This window comes from Eptesicus fuscus, chromosome 17 (assembly GCF_027574615.1).
Source record: "Eptesicus fuscus isolate TK198812 chromosome 17, DD_ASM_mEF_20220401, whole genome shotgun sequence".
Taxonomy (NCBI): Eukaryota; Metazoa; Chordata; class Mammalia; order Chiroptera; family Vespertilionidae; genus Eptesicus; species Eptesicus fuscus.
In genome coordinates, this window is record NC_072489.1 from 19482856 (window position 1) to 19502682 (window position 19827).

Genomic DNA, 19827 nt, shown 5'->3' on the forward strand with positions numbered 1-19827 from the left:
CCCCGCTCCCCTGCTCCCCGTCCCAGGGGACTCCATCCCAACCTTCGCCCCTGCTCCCCTCCCTGCAGGTGCCACAGGCTGCAACGGAGGCAGGGGCCAGCCTGGATCTCCTGGCATCTTGTGGATCTGGAGGCCTACCACCCACGATGCCCGCAATCCCCCGATCGACCACTTTCCCTAGAAGCCCCCTGCTTTCCTACCCACTTCCAAATGAACAGCAAGTGCCGCGGCCCACCCCGCTCTCACCCCGCCTGACCTGTACCCCACACTGCCTTGGCCATAATGTTGCTGCACCCGGTGGCCAAGGTGCTTCTGGAGGCTTCTGTCCCTGCCCTCTCCCTCCTCTTATGCTGGGTTTAGGGGCCCTCTCCTGCCCCCACCCTCGCGCGTGCGCCCAGGTCTGGTGACACTCCCAAAGCGCCTGCAGTTGTGTTGTCTTCTGTGCAGGGGGAAGGTGTCTTTCTTTCGGGCGACATAACAATCCTGTGAGCCCATCGTTTCAAATAAACACAGCTGACCTTCTATTATTGTATCAGGATCAGGCTGGCCGGAACACAGGGCCCCTGCGTCCCTGGAGCACATGCCACTGACAGGCTGGCTCTGTCCACACGGCTGCTGGCTTGCAGCCCCTGCCCAGGCCCAGCCCAACCTTGGCCTCAACGCCAATCCCGCTGCTCATGTTCAAGGCTCCCTCCCGTGCCTCTTCCTGGCCCAGGAATCCAGGGGTAAGAGTCTGATTGGCAGGACCCTGCTAGCAAGGCCCTCCTGGTGGCCCTGCGGAGCCTGGAGCACCCTGAGTCTGGCTTGTGCTTGTCTCCACTCCCTCATCCCCCTGCCCGACAGGGGTGGGCGGCCAGTGAGCCACACCACGTGTGTGTTTCTGGGTACAATGAGGCTCAGGACAGGGGAATGGGCACCGAAAGATGCCTGCCCAGGTCTGAGAGTGGCAAGGCTGATCTACAAAACGAAGGGCATTTTCCAGGTCGCTGGGCCTCTCACTGGAGGAAGCAATGCACACCTTGGCCCTCCCGCCTCAAGGAGGGCTCTGCAGGGGCGGCTGGTGCACCGCTGCAGGCGTTGGGCTGTGCAGCCTGGGGGAGAGCCAGGACAAGGAGCTGATGGGGGTGGGGGAGTGGCAGACCATCTCAGCCCCCTAACCCCCCACTCTGCTTGCAAAGAGCCCAAGAGGCTCTTTAAGAGGCAAAGCGGAGACTTCACCCTTGAATTGTACAATCCGCCCCCAGCTATCTCTTCCCCTAGAGGCTGGGTCATCTGAAACAATGACTAACCCAAAAGTCCCTGTGATTCGGCCAGGAAGGCAGCCAGACATACACACAGTCATACTCACACAGACACACAAGCCACACGGCCTTTCGGGGGAGGCGATGGGCAGAGGGAAGCAGCTGGCACTCGGAGTCACAGATACACACCTGCTGGGAGACTCGCAGCCCAGACAGCGCGGGGCAGATACACAGACACGCACGGATGGGCGGACACGAGCTGGAGACCGGCTCCGCACAAAGTCCCACTGACACAGGCACACTCCGGGGCCAGGCAAACACTGCTACCCAGGGCCCCACTCCGGCGGCTGGCCGCAGGGGGGTTGTATGCGCCTATTCCCAAGCTCTAGGTGCTGGGGGCCCAGGGAGATGAGGCTGATCAGTTTTAGGGGTTCACTTACCCGGTGCGGGTATTCTCCACACTGACCCTGAGGGGAGGGGAAGGAGAGGAGGGTGTTAGGCACTGGCTGGTGGCTGTCCGTCAGGGTCACCTCAGGGCTTGTACACACCACGCACACTCACCACCCACCAGACCCCCTCTGGTCCTGGACTGAGCTCTCTGAGGTGGGAGAACTAACCCCCCTCCCCACCCCACCCCTGACTGGCAGCATGGAAGAAACCCCGGGCCTGCCTGGATGTGGCCCCCTGGAGCCTGGACAGGACTCCACTGCCGTGTGCCATGTGCCATGACACGGGCAGGAGCTGTGCTCCACGCCTGGCTGGAGGGATCTGCCAAAAAGGTTGGCCCTCTGGGTGGGTCCACCCGATGCCCCTGGATGGCTAGGCAGGTGGTAGGCAACGAGGCCCTCAGAGACGCCTTCTCTGAGCTCGGGGTGCCAGGTCCCTGTGCCATCCACCTGGGCGAGCCCAGCAGAATCTCCATTAGAAATTCGGAGAGAGTAAATGTAGGGGGCCAGGCAGGGGCCAGGCTGGTGGTTTACACACTGACACCTCAAAATCCCAGCGGCTCCTGGAGGTGGGTCAGGAGACATGTGGGGGTGGCAGGTGGGAGGGGCTGAGGGAGAGGCTGAGGAGGGCCAGGCTTCAGGGCCAACCCCAACCCCCCCCACCCCCCCAGACCCCAAGAACAGAGCACGAACCAGAGCAACTTCCCTTTTCTCTCTTCTGTACCGGCACCACGGGGGCCTCCCTGGTTCTGATAAGAACTAAGGTTTAAAAATAACCACTCTGGACCCCTTCCTACCTGTTTGTGTGTGTGTGTGTGTGTGTGTGTGTGTGTGTGCGCGCGCCCTACCTAAGATGAAAATTCTAGAAAACCTCCATCGGGCTTACCTTTTCTCCCTTTTCTCCTTGGGGCCCCTATGAAGAGATGGAGAGGAGAGCGTTAGAAACTAGAGCTGAAAACACAGCGGCCCAAAGCCTCTCTGCGGGGGAACATTGGGGTGAGGTACCAACCGGCTGTCCTCGGGGACCCGCCAGGCCCTGTGGGGAGGAAACACACAGGTCAGTGGGCGCACAAGAGGCCGGCCGGCCGAGGCGTTGGCCCAGGCAGGGGCTGTGCTAGAAGCCGGGCTTCCAGGTGCTTCTCAGAATGCCCCGGGGTCGCAAGGGCTGGGCCCCACCACCCACGCCTGGTCTTCCTGGGCCCGAGATGCTCCTGGGGTGTGGCCTGTACCCCACATCGCAGCATCTTCATCTGTCAGTGGGCCCGGCTAGCTGTGCCCTGTCCCCTCCTGCATGGCCGAGAAGAATAGGTGCCAACCTCATTCATTCCTCCCACCATCATCTCTGGGCCCCTGGCCAGGAAGGAGGCTGCATTTACAGGTCAGGTGGGGCCCCGCCCCTGTGACGCCTGCCTCGCTCACGCCCATCTATCTTAAGGCTTTGGGGGAATCTTTGGCCAAAGAGAGGAAGCGGGAAGTTGAAGACTTAAGCCAGGTCCTGGGCCCCTTGGAGGAACATAAGAGACCTTGGGGTTTCTTTTAGGGTATCTTGTCAAATCTACAGGGCTGAGAGAGGCTCCCGGGCTCAGGGTGGACCCACGTTCTCTGAGGACACAGCGTCTGGCTGGCTCTGTCAGGAGCCTGAGTGGAGCCTGTGTGGAGGCCTCACGGCTGGTATGGAGGGAGTGGGAGGACAAGCACTTCCGGCTTTGAGGACCACCCTGAGGCTGGCTTTCCGTATATGCTGAGCTCACACCCCACTGGCCCGTGAGAAAGGTGCTCACGTCAGCTCCATCTCCCAGACGAGGCGAGGGAGACAAGGCTCAGCATGGGGTGGCATTGGGACGTGAGTCCCAGTCTGTCTGACCATCAGGGTCCAGCTGTTTCCACTCTGCCACGCTCTCTGAACTGGGCTCGACCTCGGGAGGCAGCGCCTGGGCTTTTAGACTTGGCTGAGCCCGGGCAGTGCCCCGGCTACTGGGGCCTGAGGTCCCTTCCAGCCACCATCCTCAGGGCCTGTGGGACCCACCTGCTGGGCCCATCTCTTTGGGGCTTGACGAGCTCATGATTCCCAGGACAATCCTTCTGGGTGGGAGATGGGCCTTCTCTTGCTCCTGGCTGGCCATCTGGACCAACCGCCAGACTGGGAAAGTCCCAGGTTCATAGGGGGAGACCAGTGGCCTTTGGGGCAATCCATGTGGCACCCCAGCCCATATGGCTGACCGAGTGTTTAGTATCAAGATCCGCAGAATATGATGCATCTGGCAGGAACCAGACTGCAAGTGACCAGGCCAGAGAGAGGAGCTAGATGAGCGAGGGAGGGCCAGGGGCCAAGAAATAAACAAAGGTTCGGGATTACACAGGCTCGCAGGAGTGAGTCAGACACCCCAAATGGTGGTCCCTGGGGCACTCGTGGTCCCAGAGGTATTTGGTTGATCCTACACAGTTTTCTTTCACTTAATTGCCAACATTTAAGAGCAAGGAGAGCACAACAAAAACCTGGATTTCAAGTTTCTTTTAAAAATTTCAAGGTCCAATAACACATGGCACCAATTAGCTCCCGCCGAAAGCAGCTGCCCCTTGAAGGGCATGGGTGACGTGCTGGCTAAGGCGCTTGTCGTGTCTCCTGGGTGCCAGGCACTGTTCTCAGCACTTGGTGGGAATTAACGGTTCCCACCCTTAGCAGCCCTGTAAATGGTGGGACAAGTTGTGAGTTCAAGAGTCCCAGTGGGCACCAGTGGGACCTTGATCCTGTCTACACCTTACATCAAGTTTTTGGGGCTACTCTGAGGTGGGTGGGGCAGAGGTAACCGCCTTCTAACAGGTGAGGACATGGGTTAAGCACGTGAGGGTGAGCCCCAGCTCCCATGTTAGACGCCCAGCAGAGGGGAGAACCAGCTGGGGAGGAAGGTGAGTAGGAGACGGACAGATGATAAGCAGACCAAGATAATTACACCAGACAGAGCATTGAATTAATAGCTCGGCGTCCCCGTGCCAAGTCAAACAGGAGTCCAATAGCTCTGTGGCCTGTCTGATTTTGATGGATGACTATGAGGCAGATAGGGGATCTATCACACCGGTGTGGGCTCAAGAGAGATGGGTGGCCCCACCCTTCCCCTGAATTAGCTCTGACCTCTGAACAGGCAGGTTAACTGGGGTGGGGCAGAGGGACGGCAGGAAGGGGAGCCCCATAGAAGGGTCCTTTCCTTCCAGACAAAGGGTCCTGGCAGCAGAAAGGAGGCGTGGTGAAGGGGTGAGATCTCCCCACATGGGTCTTCATCCCAGCTCTCTACTTAGAAGTTGTATAGCCTTGGGCAAAATACTCAACCACTCTGTGCCTCCAGCTCCCCTTTTGTCAAGTGGGAATAAGAAGTCATTATGAAGATTGCAGAACAGTGCTAGCTCATGACCATCATGACTACTTCTCCAGGCCACCAGGAAGGAATGCCCCAAACACCTGGCACAAGCCCCAGGCCTGGCCGCAGAAGCTGGCAGCTCACAATGCCGATGTGACCAACCCCGGAGGCAGGGCAGATCCCGGCCGGCGGGCTGGCCCCTCTGCTCTTAATGGCCCAGCAGTGCCTCTGAGAACTGGCCCCTCCCCTAGAGTGGACAGCTCCTGCCAGGGGCAGACCTTTCCTTCCGGAAGAAGTGGCCTGGGGCGGGGTGGGGGTGGGGAGACAATACAGAGGAAATTCTGGTTGAAGGCTCTGCAGAGGCAGAAGGGGCTGGAGGAAGGTGGGACCTCCACCGGCTTCTTCTCGGAGGCTGCTTTTGCCCAGAGGGGCAGGACTGCCTAGAGTCCGGAGCAGCCAGAGGAGGCCGGCATGAGGAAACCAGGCCAAGGATGAGGTGCTGGAGGGCTCCCTAGACCCCCAGTGCTAGTGCTGAGCTCATCCCTGAGGGGCGCTACCTCTAACTCCGTGTGACATTGGCCAAGCATGGATTCCTCTGGGCCTCCCTTTCCCCATTTTTCACGTGGAGAAGCCCCCTGCCCACCTCTCCTCCCTTCACTGACGTGGGGCTCTAGGGGGATGCCCTGTACACAGCGGGGGGGTGGGGTGGTGATTGTGGTGGCCGCTACTTCGCTGTCCCTGTCACCCCGTTGGCCTGGCAGTGCTGGGCTGATGCCCCGCCCCTGGAGGGAAGACAGGAAAGCTGGGGTCTTACCATCTCTCCTTTGGGTCCCGGGTAGCCCTGGAAGGAGAAGAGCATGAGTGCCCCGCACATTGTTTGCAACCCAGAAGCCCCCTTGCTCTGCCACACGTGGCTCCTCCCTCCATCGCCAGGTGCTGGGAGGTGAGTGGACATGATGACCACAGCCACACCGTGCTTAGCTCTGGCCTGCAGAGGGGAGTGACTGGGTGGGCAGCCAGGCCCCTCATCTGAGAGGATGCCAGCTGCTCAGGGAGAGAGAATGGGGTGGCATCTGAGAGCACTGGAAGGTTGAGTAGGGAGGGGTCTCCTTTCCCCGCGAACATTTGTGTCATTCAAGCCAAAAGACTGAAATGAACAAGAGAGTTCAGGATGGGGCAGCAGCCTCTGTACAGACTCGGACGTGTGTGTGTGTGTGTGTGTGTGTGTGTGTGTGTGTGTCCACCAGGATGGGAGCCCCCGGGAGGACGGGAGACGCAGGAGGCGCCCTGGGGGTGCTGGGAGCAACAGTGCGAGCGAGTGCCAGGCTGTGTTTAGAGTTAGCTGTTGAGCCCTCCCCACCCGGCCCCCTTCCAGGAGCACCCCGCCTCTCCACATTCTAGGGTGGCTCTTGCTCCAGACGCTGAAGGCCCGTCTTGGCGGCGGTGGACTTGTGCCCGGTGGAGGCCCACTGGGGTCAGGGGGTAACCCAATCTAATGGCCCCCCCCTCCCTTCCCATTGGTGCCAACTTTCTGCCCCAGGAACCGTCCTTCTATCTAAAGCCTCTTTCCAAGGACTTGGGGTCTTGCCGAAGGACTAAGAGACCCCAGGTTAGTGACCGGAACCAAGTGACGGGGAGGAGCCTGAGGCCCAAGAGGGTCTACTCACCGGTTTGCCGTCTAGCCCAATGGGACCCTGAAAGCAGAAAGAGGACAGATGTGAAGGCCCAGCAGCCAGGCCTCCTGCCACAGAGGCCACCTGGGCAGTGGGTAAGACTCCACCAGTGAGGGTTCGAGTCTCTGCTTGGCCACTTCCTGGTGATGTGACCACGGCTAAGCCAGTGTCCCCGTTCTACAATGGGGATGAGACTAATAGGCCTTCTACCGAGGGTCCTGGTGAGGAGTGAGATGTTGTCTGTGAGATGCCCCGCAGGAGGCCCCGCTGGGGCCGTCACCATTGCTAACGCAGGCCTCTGCTCAGCCGGGCGGACAGTGGGCAGTGTGTTCCTCGGAAGTCAGGCTGGCCGGCATCAGGGCCTGTGGGAGAGAGCTGCTCCTCTGCCCTCTCTCTTGGGGTCTGTCTTAGGCTCCCAGGGAGGGGTCCCAGGGCATCCAGACGGCCACCTTACTGCCTCGAGGACGGAGCTTGCCTCCCTGCAGTGCATCATCTGTGCCACACTCCAGTGCCCAGGGCTTGCCAGCCTGTGACTTCTCTCATGGCTCCTGTCCCGCCGTCCCTCCATCTCCACGCTCATTTCCCTGTCCTCACATGCACTGCGCTCCTCTCCTCGGCTGCTCTGGGGAAAGGCCGGAGGAGAGGGCCCTATTGGCCGGGGCTGGAAGGGCAGGGCTGGCCCTGCATGAAGGTGACCCAGCCAGGCCCAGGGATCCCCGGAGCCACAGCTAACAGCTCTCCCCACTTACCGGAAATCCAGGAAAACCTCGGGTGCCCGGCTGGCCCTGAAAGGAATGGAGGGAAGTGAGGATGGTGAGGAGGAGACGAAACTAATCCTTAGCCCCCTGGTTCACCTTTATCCCCAGAGGGGCCTGGTCGTCCTCCCCCTCCTCTGTGATCATCCAGGGAAGACACTCTCCACTGTGAGCTGGCTGCGAGGGCGGATAAAGGTAGCAACTCCTCCCAGGACTGGGGTGGGGAGGGGAAAGGAGATGGCCAGCATCCTTTGGGTCTTCCTGGGAAGTAGCCCCTCGAGCTCCTCGCTGCTGTGGACACCCTGAACCTCAGCATATAAACAGGTGATGGAGAGCGAGGACATCGGGGACTCGGCCGGCAGCACACTGAACCCCTGACCTGTGGTTTTCCAAGTCCTTTCTGTTTACAGTCATGACTCACGGCCACTTATCTAAGGACAGCTTGGCTATCAGCGGGTTCGGAAACCTGGCCTTCCAGATGCGTGTTTTCAGGCCGGGCTAGAGGCGCTTGCTTACTTCCCGCTTAGCAGGCCTCTTCTAGTTGGGCAATTTTGGATACCCTCATCTTTGCAGGATCAATTCGTGCCCATTTTCCTGGGGGTGCAGAGGAAATAGATCGATACTCAGGTTGGAGACTGCAAGCAGGTTCACTGGTTTATGGTCAATAATCAGGACAAGAGATGTGCCCAGCCAGGTGAGAAGCAGCATGAAGCTGTGCAGATCCAGGGCTGGGGTGGGGTGGGGTGGGGGTGTGGAAAGAGGGCTGATCGGGAGGTCAAGGGCCACAGAGAGCTAAGAAGCACCAGTGCTGTCGCTCTCCTTCTCAAGACCAATAATGGCTCTCGTCTATACACGCCATTCATGGCCATCCTCGACTCATCCGCATCTGCCATCCCAGGTCCTTTCCTGCCTTATCTCCCCGCCGACGCAGGCACACTGGCTCACCTGCCTCCCCCAGACACACCACATCTTTCACGTGTTTAGCTCTCAGCTTAGAGTCCCCCCCTGACTGAGATGGCCACAATCTCTTCCCAAGCTTGGGCTCCTGAATCTGGCTGCCTCCACCAACAATGGTTGTGTGACTCTGAGCAAGTGGTCTAACCTCTCTCTGCCTCAACAACCTCATCTGGAGGAGGGTGACAGCCGTAGAGCCTCACAGGGACACTGAAGCACATTCAGTTATGTCTGCGAAGCCCTTTGAAATGGCAGCTTACACCATCAGCCGATTGCTGGGTTGAACTGAATCTAGAAGCACCAAGATAAAGCAAGGTTGCTTTTGAGCCTGGTACTTCTTAGGGCCCAAGGAGGCGTGTCCTTGCCAAACAGCAGTGTCAGAACCAGACCCTGTCCATCTGCTGTGAACCCGGAACATCTCCAAGCTGCTTCGGTCGTCCTCGAAGCTGTGGACACAAGTGCCCAGAAGCCTCTGCTCTGGAGGCATGGCTGGTGGGAGGTGGACCCAGGCCAGTGAGTGCACTGGCCAGGCAGGGGGTATGCCGCAGGCTCAGGATGGGCTTCTGGCAGGCATCCAGAAGGGCAAGCGGGAAGAGATGCCACTCTTATATCAGAAGGGCCCCTGGCTTCTCTCCTCTCCAGGATAAGTGATGCTAAGAATAGCACCAAGCAGAAAACTCGGAACCCGTGCAATGTGACCTCTGCAACCTCCCACTGTAAACTTTGGACTTCTCTGAACGCTGAGAGGAAGGAAAGGCCAGGAGGAGAGGATTCCAAGAAGCATCTTCAAGTCCCACTTGGGCTAATGTTTACATGGTGGGGATGATCACATGGTTTGCTAATTACAGAGCCTGCCTGGTAGCAGGAGGCCTCTCTCCAACCCAAAGCCAAATCCAGGGCTGACCAAGGGCTTTTTAGGGATCTTGGGAAGAATGTTGTCATTGACCAAATGGAAACTGGGACTCTACTTACTGAAGAGGTTGGGTCTGGGTAAGGCACTTGGAGAGGCTTGGAAGTGGATTTTAATTTACAACAAGTTCTATACTGAGGGTGGACATCCCTTCCGATGTTTACTGCTGAACAGCCTGTTTGTCTTCTCTACCAATATTTTCTACGAGGTTGTTTGTCTTTTTCCTATTGATTTGAGTAAAGCTCTTTGTCAAGCACAGTGACTCTTCGGTAATCATGCTGCAAGCATTCCTCCCATTGGCATTTGCCTTTCTAATGAACTACTTGGTGCCAGATGGAAGTTTTTACATTTATGTCGACAAACTTATCCATCTTGTCAAACAATCGTTTCTTGTGGCTTCTGGGTCTTATGTTGTGTTTTGAAGGTCTTTCCCAAGTTAAACATGAACCCGGCCAGCACGGCTCAGCGGCTGATGGTGGCTCATGCACCAGGAGATCAGGGCACATGCCGGAGGCAGCCGATTAATGATTCTCCCATCATTGATGTTTATATCTCTCTCCTCCTCTCCCTTCCTCTCTGAAATCAATAGAAATATATATTTTAAAAAATGATAAAAATGTTTGCTCATGCTTTGTCCTCGTATTTTAGGGTTTCATGTTTTGCATCTAGGTGTTTTATTCATTCGAAATTTACTCAAATTTGGTATAACAAGTGGGGTAGATATTCAGCTTTTTGTTTGTTTGTTTGTTTAAAATGGCTTTTTTCTAAGAGGCTTGTCAATGGGCCCAACATCATTTTCTGAACAATCAATTTTTCTCTCTATTATGAAATCAAGCCTTTATCACAGACCGACTTCCAGGCGCATTTGGCTTTATTTCTGGCCTCCCCATCCTGTTCCATGTGCAGTGATACTTGTTCCACCTCTCAGCTCCCAGCGCTCACCATCGCCCCTCCCTGGCTGCTCAGCTCATCACAACTCCCTCCCTTGGCCCTAACCTCGCAGTTTCCTCGCTGACCCCTCTCCTTGGACTGTGGGTAAAGGAGAAGACGCCTGCTTTCTATTGGCTGCTCCGCTGAAGGCAGGAGAGTGGCAGGCTGAGCTTCCCCCATCCGTTGGGCCAGCCTCAGACTCCCAGAAGCTGGCTCCTGAGTAGAAGGTACAGCTCCCCTCGCGCTCTCATTGTAAACAGCAGGTGAGGAAAAGCACGTAGCAGGCCGTGGAGAGGGTGGCCTGCTGCTGTGGTGGAAGCCCTGGGTGCCAGGGGTCCTGGGTTCTGGTCCTGCCCTAGCCTCTATGTGTGGGACCCTGGCCAAGCCAACTTCCCCTCCCTGGGCCAGTTTCCCCTTCTCAGAGGGCTGTGCATTCCACTGCTGAGGTCCTTTCCACCCTGACAGTTGGTGATTTTTATTGATTTTAGAGAGAGAGAGAGAGGCAGAGGGAGAGAAGCATCGATGTGAGAAAGAAACAACCATCGGCTGCCTTCCGTATGTGCCCTGATCTGAGATGGACCCACAGCCTGGGTATGTGCCCTGACCAGGAACCAAACCCCTGACCCTTTGGTGTACGTGATGATGCTCTAACCAACTGAGCCACACCGGCCAGGGCAATATTTGGTGATTTTATGGAAGCCCCGTGGCTCAGGCGTTCTTTGAGAAAATCAGCCAGGCCTTCTTTCCAGAGTCACCACATCTTCGCACATCAGCACCCACGTCACCCTCTGGCCCCTAAGGGAGCGTATCTACATGGAATCCTCTCTCCTTTCCCAAGCCCCAGCCACTGGGCGGAGGGCGTAAGACACAGGACCCGGCTAAGCACAAAAGGAGCCTCTGAGGGCGAGGGGTGGCTCGGGCCTCCCCGGGACCAGCAGTGGGTGTGGGATCAGGGCCTCTGTGCGTGGGTATTTGCTCCAGGGGCTTCCAGAACCAGGCGTGACCCCTGGAAACTGGAGCACCCCCTCCCGGCGGGAGTGGGCACGTCCTCCCCTTTGGCTATAAACAGCAGGGCCACCTGGCAGCTGCTGCAGTTTTGTAATTCAGAGGCTGTAATTTAGGTATATTTAGTCAGGCCACTCGCTAACATCCACAGCAGCCCTGAGGCCTGGCCTGGCAACCTCGTCGTCACATGTGGTGTCTGCCACACCCAGAGGCAAAGCCTCCATCCCGAGTCCTTTTCATTAACTCACCCATCCCGCCCACCTCCCCCCCCCACCCCCAAGAAAAGCAAAGACCACTCACAGGGGGGCCTCGGGGCCCGATGATGGACATCCCGGCATCTCCTGGGGCCCCCTATGGAAGAGAGAGGGCAGAGAGGGAGAGGGAGCCAGGGGCAGGGGCAGGAGGGGAGAGGGGTGGGAAGAGAAGAGTCAGAGGGAGGGGCTGGCAGGTGGGGAAGGAGGAGCATGCCAGGGTGGAGTGCCAGCCAGAGGCGGAGGACAGAAGGGCCAGGGGATGCACAGGAAGAGGGAGGTCAGGGGAGAGGAGGCACAGGATGAAGGAAGCATCCAGGAAAGTTTGAGGAGAGCAGCGGGCAGGCAGGAGGGATAAAGCAAGAAGAGATGTAGCAAGAGCATAGGATGTGGGGACCAGGAAAGAGGGCGGTAGAAGCCCAGGCCCAGAGTGGGAGAAGAGGATGCAGTGCAGTGGTGGGCAAGAGGGCAGCGCAGGGAGAGACGGGGGGAGGAAGGGGGGAAGGAAGGGGCGAAGGGAGGTGGGGAGGGAGAAGGGAGGAGCACAGCTCAGCCATGGCTGCTCAGGCCCCAGAAGCCTCTCCCCACCACCCTACGCAGGACACTCTCCGACGTGCCCCAGTCCCACCCAAGTGTCCAGCCCCCAGGTCTTCTTCCCCACCCCCATCCCCAAATACCCATGTGGCTGCCCACCCTGCAGCCGATGGACAGCAGCCTGCCCCTGGACGGGGCTGCTGAAACAGAGGGTGGGGACACCACACACACTGGCCGTGTGGGCCCAGCACCTGAGCCTGAGGCCGAGCTGCCTGGAACTTCCTAGTCCTGGGTTCAGGGTGACACAGAGGGGTTCCGTGTGGTGGGGAGGGCAACAGAGGGAGGATGAAGGTGTATGGAGCAGATGGGATGAGAGGTGATGCTCTGACAGAAGGACCCAGGCAGTGCCTGCTGGGAGGGGGCAGGAGGCCGCATCCCACTCAAAACAGGGACGTGTGCTCCTTGCCTCTGGGAAGGGTGACCGCCCGAGGCCTGGAGTCAGAGCTCCAGGCACAGGCAGCCTCAGCAGGCGGGGCCGGAGGCGGGGACCCACTCGCCAGGAGGCTTGGGGCTCAGCCCAGGAATCCCAAGACCCCAGCCTGACGGTGTGGAAGCTGTTAGGAAACGGCGTGAGAGGCTGAGGGCCCCCAGGCCCAGCTGGCAGCTCTGCTCCGCGGGCATGCCAGCGGGAGGGCTGAGCTGGGGCCTCTGAGAGCCCCGAGTCCACGGGGTGGACGCATCGGCCCGGGCGGAAGGGCGGAGGGGAAAGTGTGGACTCACCTTCTCGCCTGGTTGGCCCTTTACTCCCTGGGGCAGCCACATGCAACACGGGGTGCGGGGGAGAGAGAGGGAGGGAGAGAAAAAAGAAAGGATGAGAGGGAGGCGCACACACAAGGATCTGTGTTAATGGCACAACAACCACACAAAAGAAATCGCCGTGAAATGAGAAATAAAACAAAACACAGATGCTGACACATGACAGGTCCCGCCTCTGGCAAGCACCGCGTGTGCATGGCTGTTGCCTCAGCCCTTGGTCTGGCCCCAGCCCGCCCCAGCCCTTCCAGATAACAGGGGCCTTCTCCAAGCCTGCGTGTGTGTGTGTGTGTGTGTGTGTGTGTGTGTGTGTGTGTGTGTGAGAGAGAGAGAGACAGAGAGAGACAGAGAGAGAGAGAGAGAGAGAGAGAGAGAGAGAGAGAGAGAGAGAGAGAGAGAAGGAGAACACGCAGGTCGGAAAAATCTGCCTGAGAAGCTGAGAAGCCATGGCCCCACCTGGGTGGCCCGCTAAGGTGGGGTGGCCATGGGGAGACTGTCCCAGGGACTGCATTGTGGAGTGGAATCTAGCTGGTGTGGAGATCTAACTGAGCACCAAGCACAACAGACACGTCAGGAGTCCTTAGGGCTGGCCAGGCAAGATGGCGGGAGAGGGGTTGGAGCAACATGGGAGGACAGATAGTAGGACACACACATCTGGGAGGATGGAGGATGGATCTGAGATGCAGAGGAGACTGGGTAATGGCCCAGGGTCCCTGTATCCATAGTGACCAGTGGATAGACAGCCCCAGTGGACCCTAATCCTTAGAAGCCAGCTGTGCCACCCCTGGTGAACCACAGGACAACCCCCTCAGGCATTTCACACCTACTGGTCCCCCCAGTTCTTATCAGGTGGCTCCTGCCGGGACTACTACTGGGCAGCCAAATGGGTCCATTGTCACATGTAAAATAGCACAAGCAGCAGGAAACCCTCAGCTTGGAAACAGCTCTGTGGGGAAGGAAATGGGGAGACCTCCCGTGGCTCTGCCTCCAGCCCCACCACTGTGGGCAGGACGAGGCTCAGATGGATACTGTCAGGGGAACATGTCCACAGGGCCCAAGAAGGAGGGCAGGAGGGCAGCAGGAGGGGGCAGGCCCTGAGGGGCAGCAGGAGGGGGCAGGCCCTGAGGGGCAGCTTTCACTTTGCAATCTGCCCAGCAGCCTGGTGGCTGCACTCTGAGTCGAGTTTCCTGAAGCTTACCTGTTAGGCGCAAAGAGTTTAGAGGCTGTCCGTCAGCTTGGCTACAAAAGCCAACTCCACCCCAACCCTGGCCCGAGTCTCAACATTCCCATCAATAACGTGGGATCTTGGAGGGCTACAGTGGAGAGCGTGCCTGGCGTAGGCCCACCCACAGCAAGCCCCGGAGAAAGGCTGGCTGAATGTCCTTTCCCTGCTCTACTCAGCGGAGGACCCAGTGACAGCGTGGGGGACTCATGTTTGGACAGAGAACTGAAGGAGAGCGTCGGTCAGTGCTGTGGCCTGGGAGGGGGTGGGAGAGCCCATGGCTGGGCCCTGGGGGAGCTCAAAGCCCTGTGACCTGGAACACCACTTGTCCTGAACCTCTGAAACGTCCTGGATCCTAGACCTGGGTACTGAGGCTCCGCCCTAAGGATCAGACCCTCCCTTAGAGCCGTGATGCCAATGTTGGGGAGGGGAAGTAGTGTTGCCAGGGTCAAGGGCACAGGTCTGGAGTCAGGCTGCCTGGATTAAAGCCTTGATCAGCCACTTCCTGGCCATGTGACCTTGGGAAAGACACAACATCTGAGCCTCAGTTTTCTCACCTGAAAAATGGGGGTGGGAACTGTGCCTACGTCCTATAGTTCTAGTGAGGACTGAGTGCGCCGATGCATGGAAAGCTCTTAGCACAACGCCCGCATGCAGTTAGTTAGCATCGCCAGTGTTATCTGGGGTCTGGGTGCCTTCGCTCTGGGCACCAGGCTCACACCAGCAAGCAAACTTGCACTGGGATGCCATTCCCAGGCCTAAAGCCGACCAGCCCAGGAGGTGAGGTGATGAGGAAAAGCACGCGAGTGACACGGAAGGATGGCAGAGGGGTAATCAGGGAGCACCCGGGAGCCAGGCTGAAGGTCAAGGCTGAGGGCAGGAGGGGAGTTAGGGGTCCGACAGGGTGGTGGTGAGGCCGGGTATGGCCATCAGTGCCCTGGGCTGCCAGCCCGAGTCTGTCCTGCCCTTTCTAGCCCCTCAGAGGCTGGAAACCACCAGGAAAGTCCCAGCACTGGGACCTGCAGGCCCAGTGCCGGCCTCCCCACCCCTGAATACTCTCCCTGTCAAACACTCCTGCTTCCCGTTCGCCATCCGACTTTCCGCAGGAGCCGTTACAGGTCTGACTCCCAGCCTCCTGGTGAGGATTTGGAAGCGCTGCCTGGAGCAAGCCCCGCCTTCACCACCTTCTAGGCTCTGTCTAGGGAAGATGCCTCCAGAAGCCGCTCCACGTGGTGTCCAGAGAGCACCTGGAGGCTGCGTTTCTCCCCATCTTTTGCTCCTCTTGCCGGGGGCTGGGGTGGTGGTGGCGGCTGCAGGAGCCGCTAGAAATCGAGGGTGAGCTGCCAGCCTCGGGGGTGGAGTGGGTGGGAATCCTCACAATATCAAGAGGGGTTCGGGCCTCACCCTGTCCTCCCAGGGTGATGGGCAAAGAGCTTTAGTTATGCTTTTTCTTGGAGTTTTCCTTTGCCATGGCAACTCTCTGGAGAGTAAAACCATAATGGAGGAGCTGAAGGGTTGAAATAAAACTCCTCTTCTCCTGGCCGGTCCCTCTCTGCAGCTGACTTGGGCAGGGGGAGAGGCCCAATTCCCCTGCCCTCTCCTCTGGCTGGGGCAGGCAGCATCTTGTCATGGTCTGGAGGACAGGCCAGCGTGGAGAAGCAAGCAATGGCCACCCAAGCAGGTAAAAGTGCCCCAACTCACCACACGTCCAGGCATCCCAATGGCACCTTTGTCCCCCTGATGAAGGAGGCAGAGACAATTAGATGTGGCTGGAGCTGGGCCAGCATATGAAGGGCCCCCTGGGAACTGTGCACCCAAGACCTGGTTTGCATGGGCAGCTGGGACGGTGCCCAGGCATCGTGTGAGTGAACTTGCCCATTTGGCCCCCACACACTGTTCTGCAAGCAGCCACCCCTATCGCTATCTGCACGCAGGCCTGGCGCCGTGGTAAGAGCACTAATGTAGGAGTCTGGTCCCCAGCCTGGGTTTCCCTATGTGTTCCACTAGGGGTCCAAGGCTCTTCTTCCCTTCGATCCTTGTCACACTCAGCTTCGAGGCACAGAGCAGGGTGAGTGGCAGCTCCCATAGGACAGATACGGGAATCACTTTCCTCGATCTGTCTTTGCCAAGGCCGGGGATCAGCGCCCACCCTCCCCGGCTCCTCCCAGGCCCTCTGTCCTTCCACACCCCTCCGCGCGGCCACCCCCAGCACCAACAGGAAGGGCCGTGAGCCGTGTGGATGCAGCCGCATCATGAGCTGCCGCTGCCCGGAGGGAGATGCTTTGTTTTGTAGCCAGGGTTACATCTTCTCACTCTGGAAATCTGCTTATTAAGTTTTGTTCCTCCCCGTTTTGGTAAGAAAACATTTTTTTGCAATTATACGTGTGCAGACATCATAAAGTCTGGGGTGGGCCTGGGTTTGCTAGGCGCCCGCAAAGATGGAAGGCAATGGGGGCCAAGAATCAGAGGGTGTTTGTCCTGCTGAGCAGGTGAAGCTGGGTCTGTGGATTCTCCTGAAGGGGGCAGGCACTTCTGGGGTGATTCTGTGTCTGCGGACCACACTGAGGCAAAATGCCCTGAGGGACAATTAGTACCCCAAAATATATATATGGGCGCACCAGAGAGTAGCAGTTGGCTCTGGAATTAGGCTCTTGTGACGTGCACCTTGTCGAGACCGAGGGCATCTTCGGTGACACGCTGGCCTTTGCTGTGTGGCAGGGTAGCGGCGTTGGCCATGAGCGTGGGTCCGTTTCCTTAGCCTCCCTGAGCATCTGCGCCTCTCTCCTGGCTGCTGGGCGGCTGCCCTGGGATGCTGTCTCTGGAACGCTTACTCCCGGTGCCTGGCACCTGGTGAGTGTTGCGTAAATGGCAGCGAGGGGGAGGAAGCCCAGCGGGCAAGTGCATTTTGTGAGCATGTTTATCCTTCCCACGTTGTGCATTTCACAGTGGGCCAGCGTCAGCCAATCTCCTGCGGGTCACTCCCAGGGCCCTTCGTGCAGACGCAGGAGCAGGCCCCTGACCTGTGGCTCAGCGGCCCTTTCTGCGGCGGCACCAGGCCCACGGGCCGTCGGGTGTGACATCCCCGTGGCCCACTTACTCTCGGGCTTTTGAATGTTATTGCAGGATGTGTGTTTTTGGTTTCTCTTCATTTCTTTTTTAAAACTAATGTTCTTTGCAGTCCTGGCCATAAAACGCTCGGGTTCGGGACAGGCGCGGAATGGCCAGAGACTGGAAACTATGCGCAGCAGCCCCTGCTCTGTGAATTGCCCCCAAATGCTTTTTAAAGGTGGACGTTGTCAGAAAAACAAAGTCTGCCCACGTTCCCCCAGTCATCTGATTTCCCCCCTCCTTGGGTTTCATGGGACCGATTCACCCGTCCTCCTCTGCTCCGGGGCTCGGACTTACTGGGCGAGTTTCCATTTTCAAGGCTAAATATTCTCCCACATGCATTTCATTAAGAAAGTCACTGCTGGACATGAATTCTAGAAGCTGTTGGATTAGCCACGAGGTTACAGTATAATTCATGTCAAAGGAGGAGTACCTGGGGTAAGAGGGATGCACACAGGGTCTGCAATTCAGTGGATGTGGCCTTGGGTGCAGGGAGAGCGGGCAGCCTGGAGCCAGCCCTGGGTCACACGCCACACCTCGCCTCGGCCCTCTGGCTGGCTGCAGCATCTTGCCGAGTCCCTCTCCACCAGGGGCCTACAGTATACAGTACTCAATGCATATATGTCCCAGGCGACATCCTACAGAGCAATGCCCGTGAAGACTTTAAAGATGGTTCTCAGACATGGAGCATGGACCCAGGAAACAACAGTACGGAATGGCGTGTGATAACATGGACTCCCGAGAGGTTTACAACGGAAGCTTGGACGATTGGACAAAGGATGTCACCTCTCTGTGTCTTAGTTTCCTCATCAATAAAATGGGCACAACGATATCCATTTCATTGAGTCGCAGACAAATCAAATGTATGAAGAGTGACTGGCATAGTGCTTGGCATGTATTAAGGTCTCAATGAGCGGGGACTAGTACTGTTATTTCTACTTTTATTTCAAAGCCCCCATGGTGACGTGGCACAGCCTCTCTAGCTTTCAGATATGGTAACCAGGGGGAAAACAAAGTTTTTGAGTGTACTTTCACCAAAGGACATAGGACAAAGCAGGGACAATGGTCTTAATCCTGGCTGGTGCGCAAGAGGATGCCCCTCTCAGGCCTCCATTATAGGGCCATCGTCTGGAAGTCAGACCCAGCATGGGAGTCACCTGTGTGCTGTCACCTGCCTGTCTGGGCCCAGGAGGTACCAGGGAGCTGCCCCCTCAGCGACGGGCCAGAGAAGCTGGAGAGAGGCCGCTCACCCAGCCACAGCTGGAGGAAAGCAGCCACCCAGCTTCGCCGGCGCTTGGGCTGAGGAAGAGCACGTGAGACAGATGCAGAGGAAGAAATGGAAGCTACTTACCGGGAGGCCAGGTCTCCCAACGGGACCCTGAAATAAAGGGGGAGAGTGAAGTGTGTGAAGGTCAGGGTATTGTAATACCTGCCCCCCCCCAGCTATGTGACCTGGAGTCACTTCTGCTCTACGAGCCTCTGTAATTTCATGAACAAAATGAGGGGAGGGCCTTGATCACATTCAAGGATCACATTCAACCCAGGCTGACAGCTGGACGTCATATATTTCCCTATATTCCTCCAGAGAAAGAGACATCCCTTCTTCCCTCAGTCATCTGTTTCTGTCTCATGGTTCCCATAATTAAGAATTCTCTCTTAAAGCTAGTGCAGGCATGGCCAACAGATGTCAGCATGAGTGTGGACCCCAATGGGATGAATAAAAACACTATGTTAAAAAGCCTCCTAATTGATTAGCAATGTCTGCCATGGGCAGGAGGGGTTGGGCAGTGGTGGCCACACATTTTGTACCACTTAAATGATTCCTGCTGCTCCCGAAAGCCATCTTCCCGTGGCCGTGTTCTCCAGGCACTGGCGGTCCTTGTGCCCACAGGAACGTGGGTCTTTCGACTGGAGTACGGAGCCACCCCAAGAGGGGTCCCTGAGACAACCAGGGGGCAGCAGGCAGGCATTGCGACCAGCTGCCATCTCCCTACCCCTCACCTCTGGCCAATGGCATTCTTTCTTTGCAGAAGCGGAGAAAACAGGGCTAGGAGGCGATTCCCACCCTGGCCAGCTTCCCATGCCCTCCTCATCCTGCCTGCGGTGTCAGCCCCGTTGAAAGAGCCAGGACTCCTCTGTGTCAGGCTGAGAATGTGGGGCAGCTTCTTGGGCTCCTCCCCCTCACTCCATGGCTCTGGGGGTGCCCAGGTGGGCAGGCATTACAAGGGGAGATTCAGATGCAACCCTCCCATGTGCTCCTGCACTGCAGAGCCCACAGGAGGGGCAGCGCCCGCTCTGGCTAGGAATAGAGCTCTCAGAATGCTCTGTTCCTGGTGAGGGCGGGCCCTCCAGGCAGGCAGGCAGGGACCCCGAGCTGTGCCACCGGGTGAGCCCCCGCAGCCTGGCTATGGGGAGAAGTGAACGGGGAAGTCCCGGAAGTGGGGGAGATGAGGACTCTTTTTGGCTTTGCCCAAAAAGAAGGAGGAAAGCAGCCCAGGTCCAGCTGGTGGTCTGTCGAGTTTATTTTGGAAGATTGATGGCAGGAATTGAGCTCTGTCCTCCAAGACATGTCAGGATAAATCACCCCCCACTTTCAGGGAGCGCCATGATTTCCTTCCCTCCCTGTAACTGG

General features: G+C 57.9%; 1 protein-coding gene across 1 annotated transcript in view; it reads right to left on the reverse strand.

Moving 5' to 3' along the window:
• Positions 1-19827, reverse strand: part of COL13A1 (collagen type XIII alpha 1 chain) — a 138284-nt gene that overhangs the window by 57052 nt on the left and 61405 nt on the right. The window contains exons 4-13 of the mRNA XM_054729344.1: positions 18547-18573; positions 15789-15824; positions 12833-12859; positions 11568-11618; positions 7463-7498; positions 6708-6734; positions 5855-5881; positions 2697-2723; positions 2574-2600; positions 1682-1708 (exon numbers count right to left, since the gene is read on the reverse strand). Of these exons, the coding sequence (XP_054585319.1) occupies positions 1682-1708; positions 2574-2600; positions 2697-2723; positions 5855-5881; positions 6708-6734; positions 7463-7498; positions 11568-11618; positions 12833-12859; positions 15789-15824; positions 18547-18573 (312 nt within the window). The remainder of the gene's footprint in view (positions 1-1681; positions 1709-2573; positions 2601-2696; positions 2724-5854; positions 5882-6707; positions 6735-7462; positions 7499-11567; positions 11619-12832; positions 12860-15788; positions 15825-18546; positions 18574-19827) is intronic.